The sequence below is a fragment of the Tympanuchus pallidicinctus genome, unplaced genomic scaffold, assembly GCF_026119805.1.
Source record: "Tympanuchus pallidicinctus isolate F22 unplaced genomic scaffold, pur_lepc_1.0 scaffold23, whole genome shotgun sequence".
Taxonomy (NCBI): Eukaryota; Metazoa; Chordata; class Aves; order Galliformes; family Phasianidae; genus Tympanuchus; species Tympanuchus pallidicinctus.
The window spans coordinates 8262833-8274043 of NW_026294740.1; the positions used below are offsets into that span (position 1 = coordinate 8262833).

The window sequence follows — 11211 nt, forward strand, 5'->3', positions numbered from 1 at the left end:
CAGCATCACAGTAAGTTCACTTACAGAAGACCACAGAAGTTTATGACACCCAGAGTGTGCTGCAGTTTAGAAGCGAGTCAACCCTAGAAAAATCCTTCAGTTTATAGATGCTTCACATTTCAGCCTAGCAGATGGAAGAACACCAGATGGCACGGCGTGGCATATATATGGCACGGCGTGGCATATATATGGCACGGCGTGGCGTGCTGTACCGTGCTGTGCCCTATGCCATATATGGCATGGCATGGCATATATGGCTTAGGGCACAGCATGGTATGGCACTATATGGCATGGCATCCGAGCTCCCAAACCATAGGGCAGCACTGCAAAAAAACAAAGACTAGCCGACATGACGTGCCCTTGCTTGATATTCAAAGGTGGACCTGCCAGAGTTGCAGCTAAAGTAAAAGTCTATTCAAATTAGCAATCAGCACATATGACTACTCTTCCATTTCCCTTCCATGCACTGAAATAGGAGCTCCAGCCTCCCTGCACATAAACAGCAAACACACACTCGCATCTGATACCAAAGAAGGCTCCCAACACCATGAAAAGACAGGGAGAAGGTACTGCAGAGAGGGAGCTGCCATCTTTGCTTGCATCTGTGAGTGTTTGGCAAGGCACATATGGAGGATTCTTTTCTCCGCCTCATTTTTGGCCATGGAAATGCAGGAATTGGGGAAAAGCAGCAGTTCTGCCTGGGGCTGCTCAGGACAACCCAGTGACCTCAAATGTATGGTTCCTCCCCCCAGACACAGGTGCTGGGGAGCCAAATGTGTCTGAAAAATAAGCAGGAAACAACAGTGGCACAGGAACACCTGAGAGTTCTCCTTTCCTTCTCCAAGGAAGATATTTTTTGGCTCTGTGCAGGACAAATCCTGAGCATTTCCATTTTCTCTTTTCCTATTCAGTCCTAACACAGTGAGGATCTGGGGGGCTTTGTTGCACTTATTTCCTGGTACTGAACAGAAACACTTCTGCAAGCAGCAAAGAAAGAACAACAGCAGAGCAGCATTGTGCATAAGATCTCCTAAATACACCCACGGACCAGTGATAGCAAGCCAGAACAAAGGTCTTCACTGTCTCCTTCTGCCCCACCAACGAGAAGGAAAGCAGAAACAGCTCTGAAGAAACCACAGGAGAATACTTTCTCTTTCAACCCACGCTACGCAGTAGCTATCAGGCACTTGGGGCTTCCACAGGGACACACAGCCATTCCTCTGCATTAGGAAGCCACATGTCCAACCTTCACTGCCTGATCCTGCTCTGGGTGTCAGTGGATGTGCTAACTGCCAGCTTCCCTGCATGAGGAGCTGCTTTCCCCAGACTCCTGCTGCTGAACTCCCAGGGCTTCTGTCATCTCCTCAGTACAAGTGCAGGAAAATGAGGGAGAAAACCTCTACATCCAACCCACTGCATTCAACTCAACCCATTGTACTCAACTCAGCCTCTTGCATCCAACATGCAGCATCCTCAGCATCAAAAAAAATTAAAATAGATAAAATACAAAGCCTCAGGGAGCAAAAGTCTGAGCAGGTGGAAGAGCAGAAGTCTCAGAGGTGATGGTGACACAAACCTGAAAGGGAGTTGTAGCCTTTTGGTCACTATGGTCATTCCTGAGCTCCAGGCATAGAGGAACACAAGGAACAGCAGTGCTGATGTGAGAGGGGCAGCAACCAACCCCCATGAGGGTACAGAGGGCTCTCCTCATACCCAGAAGACCCTGCAGGAGAGGTGCTGAGCTCACGACCCCCTCCCCCATGCTGTGCTCCCATTCCCATCTGCAAAGCAGAGACCCACACATCACAAGACATGCTCACATAGCTGTGAGGACACCACTCGTGCCCAGCAGACAGGGAAGAGGAGGTCTGCAGATAGCAAAATTATTACTTTTTTCCTTCTTTTAAAATCAGGTTAATTATTTATTCATCCACAAAACACAGGTTATTGTTTGCTAAACAAATCTGTGCACCAGTCTGTGTGCATTGCTCCTTATGTGCCAAGCACCCTGCTTCAAAACAAGCCCCGTCTCCCTCCATTCCTCACTCCATCACTGCTCCCTCGAAGAGCCCTGTCCCATCACCAGCACCAGAAGAACAGAACTCCCAGCTGGGGACAAGGAGAGCGCTGCTTTCCACTCCCACAGCTCTGCTGCATGAAATGATTTCAAAAACAAATTCAGGAGCAGCGGCACGAGGAGCCCAGGCATAAAACTAAAGCCTCACAGGGTTTTGTTATCACAACACCACACTGTTAAGTGTCCTAAGCAATCTTTTTTTAAGGAAAACAAGTCTTTAGAAACAGAGGTGACCCCAGAAGTGATAAGTGAAGAGGTGCACCTGAAAGTCTGTTATCAGCTATTTGTGCTGGCTCTGCCTCAGATATGGCACGGCGTGGCATATATATGGCACGGCGTGGCATATATATGGCACGGCGTGGCATATATATGGCACGGCGTGGCATATATATGGCACGGCGTGGCATATATATGGCACGGCGTGGCATATATATGGCACGGCGTGGCATATATATGGCACGGCGTGGCATATATATGGCACGGCGTGGCATATATATGGCACGGCGTGGCATATATATGGCACGGCGTGGCATATATATGGCACGGCGTGGCATATATATGGCACGGCGTGGCATATATATGGCACGGCGTGGCATATATATGGCACGGCGTGGCATATATATGGCACGGCGTGGCATATATATGGCACGGCGTGGCATATATATGGCACGGCGTGGCATATATATGGCACGGCGTGGCATATATATGGCACGGCGTGGCATATATATGGCACGGCGTGGCATATATATGGCACTGGCTTGCCGTGCTGTACCGTGCTGTGCCCTATGCCATATATGGCATGGCATATATGGCTTAGGGCACAGCATGGTATGGCACTATATGGCATGGCATCCGAGCTCCCAAACCATAGGGCAGCACTGCAAAAAAACAAAGACTAGCCGACATGACGTGCCCTTGCTTGATATTCAAAGGTGGACCTGCCAGAGTTGCAGCTAAAGTAAAAGTCTATTCAAATTAGGCAATCAGCACATATGACTACTCTTCCATTTCCCTTCCATGCACTGAAATAGGAGCTCCAGCCTCCCTGCACATAAACAGCAAACACACACTCGGCATCTGATACCAAAGAAGGCTCCCAACACCATGAAAAGAACAGGGAGAAGGTACTGCAGAGAGGGAGCTGCCATCTTTGCTTGCATCTGTGAGTGTTTGGCAAGGCACATATGGAGGATTCTTTTCTCCGCCTCATTTTTGGCCATGGAAATGCAGGAATTGGGGAAAAGCAGCAAGTTCTGCCTGGGGCTGCTCAGGACAACCCAGTGACCTCAAATGTATGGTTCCTCCCCCCAGACACAGGTGCTGGGGAGCCAAATGTGTCTGAAAAATAAGCAGGAAACAACAGTGGCACAGGAACACCTGAGAGTTCTCCCTTTCCTTCTCCAAGGAAGATATTTTTGGGTTCTGTGCAGGACAAATCCTGAGCATTTCCATTTTCTCTTTTCCTATTCAGTCCTAACACAGTGAGGATCTGGGGGGCTTTGTTGCACTTATTTCCTGGTACTGAACAGAAACACTTCTGCAAGCAGCAAAGAAAGAACAACAGCAGAGCAGCATTGTGCATAAGATCTCCTAAATACACCCACGGACCAGTGATAGCAAGCCAGAACAAAGGTCTTCACTGTCTCCTTCTGCCCCACCAACGAGAGGAAGAGCAGAAACAGCTCTGAAGAAACCACAGGAGAATACTTTCTCTTTCAACCCACGCTACGCAGTAGCTATCAGGCACTTGGGGCTTCCACAGGGACACACAGCCATTCCTCTGCATTAGGAAGCCACATGTCCAACCTTCACTGCCTGATCCTGCTCTGGGTGTCAGTGGATGTGCTAACTGCCAGCTTCCCTGCATGAGGAGCTGCTTTCCCCAGACTCCTGCTGCTGAACTCCCAGGGCTTCTGTCATCTCCTCAGTACAAGTGCAGGAAAATGAGGGAGAAAACCTCTACATCCAACCCCACTGCATTCAACTCAACCCATTGTACTCAACTCAGCCTCTTGCATCCAACATGCAGCATCCTCAGCATCAAAAAAATTAAAATAGAATAAAATACAAAGCCTCAGGGAAGCAAAAGTCTGAGCAGGTGGAAGAGCAGAAGTCTCAGAGGTGATGGTGACACAAACCTGAAAGGGAGTTGTAGCCTTTTGGTCACTATGGTCATTCCTGAGCTCCAGGCATAGAGGAACACAAGGAACAGCAGTGCTGATGTGAGAGGGGCAGCAACCAACCCCCATGAGGGTACAGAGGGCTCTCCTCATACCCAGAAGACCCTGCAGGAGAGGTGCTGAGCTCACGACCCCCTCCCCCATGCTGTGCTCCCATTCCCATCTGCAAAGCAGAGACCCACACATCACAAGACATGCTCACATAGCTGTGAGGACACCACTCGTGCCCAGCAGACAGGAAGAGGAGGTCTGCAGATAGCAAAATTATTACTTTTTTCCTTCTTTTAAAATCAGGTTAATTATTTATTCATCCACAAAACACAGGTTATTGTTTGCTAAACAAATCTGTGCACCAGTCTGTGTGCATTGCTCCTTATGTGCCAAGCACCCTGCTTCAAAACAAGCCCCGTCTCCCTCCATTCCTCACTCCATCACTGCTCCCTCGAAGAGCCCTGTCCCATCACCAGCACCAGAAGAACAGAAACTCCCAGCTGGGGACAAGGAGAGCGCTGCTTTCCACTCCCACAGCTCTGCTGCATGAAATGATTTCAAAAACAAATTCAGGAGCAGCGGCACGAGGAGCCCAGGCATAAAACTAAAGCCTCACAGGGTTTTGTTATCACAACACCACACTGTTAAGTGTCCTAAGCAATCTTTTTTTAAGGAAAACAAGTCTTTAGAAACAGAGGTGACCCCAGAAGTGATAAGTGAAGAGGTGCACCTGAAAGTCTGTTATCAGCTATTTGTGCCTGGCTCTGCCTCAGATATGGCACGGCGTGGCATATACATGGCACGGCGTGGCATATACATGGCACGGCGTGGCATATACATGGCACGGCGTGGCATATACATGGCACGGCGTGGCATATACATGGCACGGCGTGGCATATACATGGCACGGCGTGGCATACTGGCATATGTCAGTTAAAGCAGCTAAAAGCATAATTTACAAACTGGAATCTGCAGCCCAAATTCTCAGCAGCTCTAACTCAGAGCTCTGCAGAGCTGTGTGCATTTCACCTGGCTGCAGATTGGAGCCCCAGTACTTATCTGATACGACCACAGCCTTTGGTAGAAAAGCAGATATTTTGCTTATCCTGTAGAAGTTAAAAGTAGCAGGTCCTCCACTGGAACAAATAGATGTAATCCTGCACGAGTCAATTTAGAAACTAGGGAACCTTTTTAAATAATAAAGCGTTGATTTTACAGCACTGGTCCCTGTTTGCCAGTCTCAAAGAGAGGAGATCCTTTCACCCAGTGAGCAAAGTGAGTGCAATGCTCAGAGCACCTGCTGCAGCAGCTCTGCTCAGAGCTGTGCTGGGAGGGTGGTCAGGCTGGGCCCACTTCTGTAGCTGGCAGCTCTGATGAGGAACAGAGAGGAAGGCCCAAAGCAGTAATGATGATAATGACTTGCATGCTGGGAACTGGGAACACGGAGCTCCTAGACGGTATGTTAAAAGCACACAAAATCTAGTACAGAGGAAATTAAGTGAGGGTTACACTCTTTGCTCACAAGACAGAGACAATACATCAGTTGTTCACATACCTGATCAAACAGAGCTTTCCAGTGCTGAGAGGCAAAGCATAAAGGGAGGAAAAAGAACAAAAAGGTATAAGAGCAACGACATTAATATGCAGTAAACTGTAGAAATACATTCTCCAGAGAAATAACCTAATGATTTAGTGCCATTTCCAATATCCTTCTTCATCCCAGAACCACCTACCCTTCCGGGGGGGAGGAGGCAGGGGAATCTACCAACCACAGGGAGTAGAGTTTTCATTTACAAATCCAAATTAAGAAGAACTCAGAACATTCATGTGTTAATTCTGTTTTCTTCTGCTTTGTCTACTTGCAAGCAAGTAAGGAATAAAAGGCTTTTTATCCACCAGGATCAAGACAGCTTGGTGTATGCTGAGGGGAGGGAGGAGTCGGCAATGCTTTTACAGATCCCTGTGGCCCAGCCCTGACCCACAGACTGCCCTGTCTGGTTCTGAGCCTTGTCCTCTGCCTGCTGCTAACTCTGGCAAGGATTTGCTGCAAGGCCTTTGACAACCCATCAGGTCTCAGAATCACATCTGTGCACATCTAAGGTAATACTTCTAGTACAAGGTGGAAGGGCAGAAGGATGGAGAGAATCTATTACACAGATTTATCCCCATAGCTTCTGGACCAGATCTGTCTTAAAGGCTGTGCGTAGCAAGAAGATCCATTTCAATGCAGATTACTATGTGAACACTCCACAAGTTCTTCTCTTCACTAGGGAACAGAAAGAACAAGCCGATGACTGGCTCCACTTTATGCACTGTACAAAGACCAGTGCCACACCACCTCCTACCCCATCACTGCTGCCTCACAGTGCCTGGAATATAGGAAATTCCTAGTGAAGTGCTTAACTCTTATCTCCTGGATTTTCATTCTATGACTCTATGATTTGGGGTCAGAAGAGAAAACATTCCATGGAGCAAGTGACCCGGGTAACTGCTGGTTTGTATTCCCTACAAACCTGCATGTTCTCAGTTCTCCTTGCCTGAAGTGCTGTTCAGCACAACACTTTGTTGCTGCCTCGCTCAGCTTCCCAGAAAACCAAAATGAGAAAATTAACAAACATGAGACTCACATAAGCAAATCTCCTCACTAGGATACATGCAACACAAAGCTCTGGTGAGAGTGGTATCCAGTTCTCTTAAGAATATTTTCTTTCCCTTGGTAGGCTGATCTAAAGCAGAACTGGCTGGAAAGACAGTGGGGTATCAGGACACTGAATTCCATTTAATCAGTTCAGCTGTTGGCTCCCACCTTCCCCATATCCCCACCCCTTTATAAACTCCCATTCATCATCATAAATCAGCCCAGCACTTTAAAGAGAACATTTTGGGACTGCTTGAATCCTGGCCTTGTGAAATGCTGCTCTGAGAGCTGTAATGACATCACAGCTGAGCTCTCACACGCTGTCAAGGCTGTAACAGCCAAACATCCACTGTGTAATATTTCTGTGGCTAACAACACACAAAGAGCCAACCTTGTGTCAGCAAGGCCAAGCAGAAGAGCTCACATCAAAGTCTCAAATGTAATAACAGAAAATCAGCCCCAAGTCAGGTCTCAGGGGAGCACACTCCCAGCACAGAGCAGTCTGAATTTTCAGGGATGATGCTCTGCAGCCTGCTTCTTTCAGCAGGAAATCCTTGGCTGTGGAGAAGGAGGGCATTTACACCGCTTCCTGCTCTTCTGACTTGCAGATGATACACGATACCTCAAGTTTCTGCCATATCATCTATTGCCAGGTCTCAGCAGCTTCCCACAAGCAATGCAACTGCAGGCTCTAGCTATGTTTCCTGCAGTCAACAAAATAAGGTACAAGAGTCAAATAACAATGCAGATCCCAAAGTAAGTAACACTGCGAGCTGGATCAGACCCAAGCAGTCCTACCTCAAGGTCAAGCAGCATGTCAGTAGCAGAACTAGGATGATAATCTAGATTTCACTGAGGAGAGCTCGCAGCCTACTGAGCCAGGACCCCAATCCTGCCAGGCTCTCAACCCCTCACTTCTCCTGGACACAAAAGCACAACAGTTCTCATAGAATAAAAGGTCACAAGAATCAGGATTTGGAAACATGTTCATTGAAAGCTTCTCGAAAGCCATCCTTCCCTATGAAAACGTCATATTCCCATGATCAGGCATGCTCCACTGCCAGCTGTCTGGCAGTTCTGTAGCAGAGGACAAACTGCAGTACGTTTCCTTCTGAACGTTCAGCACTAAGAAATACAGCCTGGGGAAAGCAGCTCCAGCAGGCAAGTGTACTTCCTCTGCTGCCCTCTGGGAGGAAAATTCAGCAACCAAATTCTAAGGGACTCGGAAGGGGCTGGGGGATCAGGAGTCAGCACTGCCCCTAACAGCTCCGTGCGGGTTCCACTAGCAACATCATAAAAGTAGAGGGAAAAGAAGATGTGCCATTGCCGGAAGCTTAAGTTACAAGCGCTGCTTTCACCCAATGCAAGGTCCTAGAGACAGCCCACCAGAAAGACATGCAGTATCACTGCTTCATCCTCCTGTAGGCAGGCACAGAGCCTGAGCTTATCTCTGCAGGCTGAGCAGACACTTGCCAGAGTTTGCTGGGAAGGAGAGCAGCAAACAGTCCTAGGATGCACCAGGAATGCAGGATCTGTTCACATACGTGTCCCCCCCTCTTCCCCCTCCCCCCCAGACAGGTGCAGAGCGAGCTCCTGCCTCTGGCAGATGCAGAACGACCAGCTCAGCTCTGCAGGCTCTGCTGCTCAGCCCGGCAGGAGCTGATTCAAAGCATGCAGGACTACTCGGTGTCCTTCTAGGCTGGGTGAGCAGAGACAGAATGGTACCAAATTAACCCATCCTCAGGTGCAATCGGAGCCCTGAGGGTGAAGGGAGGTTGTCGAATTGGGAGAAAAACTTCCTTCTCTGTTGCTGGGGAGCTGGAAGAGGAAAAGGGGAGTGCTCACATCAGTCACCTCCGAGACGCTGGGACTCTGAAAAAGCCCTCCGTGCCCAGGAAACCCCTCAAGCCAAGGCAGCAGCCCCTCTCCTGCCTCCAGAGACGCCTCCGCGTGCAGCCCCGCTCCCCCTGCCCGCAGCCCGGCAGCCGCAGCTCACTCGGGGCTGCGTCTCCCACCGGTGCGGCTCCGGGCGGGCAGGGGGTCCGGGCGGGCAAGACACCGCAGCCGGGGCTTTCCTGGCCGGACGGGGAGGAGGAGGACGGCTTTCCATGACGGGGACGATTGCCGGAGTCCGCATTCGCCGGCGGCAAGGGGAGAACGGGGCAGGGAGCGGCGGGGATGGAGCCGGCGTCTTTACCTCGTCCTAGAGGGTCACCGGCCCTATTCCTCCCCCCGGCCCGGACTTCATTTATAAATAGCTTGAGCCGATTAGCCGGGCCCGGAGGAAAGGGGTGAAGACATTGAGCAAAGGAAACTTACATCCTCTGCGGCCATAGGTAGGACATCCTCGGAGTCGAGCACCTCGATTTCTTCCGCTTCTGAGCCGGCAGCCACAGCAGGGGAAGAGCTGGCGTGAGGTTCCGGCAGCCTGTCTCCCATGCTTGGAAACGGTCCCCCTCCAGCCCCCGCCTCCCCCCTTCTCCTCGGATCCTTAAAGAAATTAAACCTAGCTGCCGCTTGGCAAACTTTCAAGCGCAGCCGAGCCTGCCTTCATGACTCCCGCAGCCGGGAGGGGAGGAAATCCTCCATCCAGGGAACATCCAATTAGAGCGGGCAGAACGGGCAGGCGGCATCCCGGCGGCCGGCTCCGGACGGGGCAGGTGGTGACCCCTCCCCGCGCCGACTTGGCCGGCTCCCCTCCTCCCGCCCCCGCGGCCGGGCGCCGTCCCCAGCCCCGGGCACGGCCCCGCGGAGCGACCGGGGGGAGCCGCGCGGCGCCGGGGACTTCGGGAGGCAGAGCCCGGGAGCGCGGCGGAGGACGCGGGCGGGGCGGCGGCGAGGAGGAGGAGGAGGAGGAGGAGAGGTACGGGAGCACCGCGGGGAGCCCCGCCGGTCCCGTTTCCAGATGCCGGCCGGGCGGCTCCGTGCGCCCTCGGTCTCGCTGAGCAAGTGCGGGCAGGCGGCGAGGCGTGCGGGGTTACGGCGGCTTTTTAAACCTAACTTCTGCTGCCCGGGGATGCTCGCGATTCGGGCTCGGTGCGGCTTTTTTAATCCTTCACCGTAATTATTTGTCCCTATACGTTAAGATGGGCGTCTTAATCATCTGGAGCCTGGATTAGGAACTTGAGGAATGCCCTGACGGAAGGCAGAAATACAGCAGTTTTAGCTTCTTCCAATCGAGCACGGGAATAGCAGGTTGGCGGGGGCAGGGCGGCAGGCCGGGCTGATGCTGCCGCTGCTTTGCGCCGTGCTGGCAGGCAGAGGAGCACGGGGCCGAGGGGAGAGGATCCAGAGCCTCAGGCCAACACTGTGTGACACGGGAGTTCTAATAGCAGGTCACACAGACCTCAACCACAAGGACAGAACCAAGCGAGAATTCCTTCTTTTCTTTACAGATTTGTTTAGAAGGCAGCCAGCAACAAGAAAAGCTAAATAATAATGAGTGAACGCAGATAGAATACCTCTAGAGCTGCACTAGGATCTTCCATCCAGCAGCAGCACACAGCAGAGATTCCCTCTTCCATCCACAGCTGCCAAAAGCTCCATGCTGTGTATCACTTTTGATCTAGGTCAAATTAGTCCCACGCTGGGTGCTCAGCTGTGAGCCACGGCACCCAAACCACGCGGCAGGGAGGAGCACAACCCTGCTGAAGGCAAAGGCCCAGCTGGGCTGATGCTGCTGGGCAGCTGTCCAGAGCCCCTCCAATCTGCTCCTCCAAAATCTAAGGGCAGGCCACCAAACCCGGCACTTGAGAAGCACCAGCCCTTGTAAAACACCATCCCTGCCAAAATATTCCAGGCCATGAACATAAAGACAATCTCTTTTTGATTAAAAACTTAAACCTCATCAAAACTCCAAAACAGATGGATGGGAAAAAAATGCACTATGCCAGCAGAAAGAAGCAGCAGTCATTTAAAGATGTCTTTAGGGAGGAAGGAGGAGAGTTTTAGAAGTAAAGAGAATAAATGAGATGTATTTCAGGGGTAACAGGTTCCACGCAGCTGGGACTGCCGTGTCAAGAGCCCTCTATTCCAGGAGCTAGCAGGAAAACACTAACCATGAGATCTAACATAAACGCAGTAAACAGCAGGGAGAGCTGCAAAGCCTTACCTTAACACCAAATTCCCATTAAACTGGAAAACTGCTTTGAAATTATAAGTTCATTTTTCTTCTGTAAGGAATGTTTCATTCTAGTGCCAATGAATGCTTTGGGTTTTTTTTTTGGGTTTTTTTTTTTTTTTTTTTTTTTTTTTTTTTTTCTTCCCCAGGGAAATATCTCTGCACATTGCACATACGAGCCAGTGCTGTGCTATAATTGTCACAG

At 50.5% G+C, this 11211-nt stretch overlaps 1 protein-coding gene across 3 annotated transcripts in view; it reads right to left on the reverse strand.

Moving 5' to 3' along the window:
* RHBDL3 (rhomboid like 3) overlaps positions 1-9538 on the reverse strand; it is a 79319-nt gene extending 69781 nt beyond the window's left edge. For 2 of the 3 annotated variants that reach the window (XM_052688398.1, XM_052688395.1), the window contains exon 1: positions 9206-9538. In XM_052688398.1, the coding sequence (XP_052544358.1) occupies positions 9206-9325 (120 nt within the window). In that variant the 5' untranslated portion in view covers positions 9326-9538. Of the gene's footprint in view, positions 1-5803; positions 5828-9205 lie in introns of all 3 variants that reach the window. The other variant, XM_052688396.1, reaches the window with a different exon arrangement.
* Between the last annotated feature and the right edge of the window lie 1673 nt (positions 9539-11211).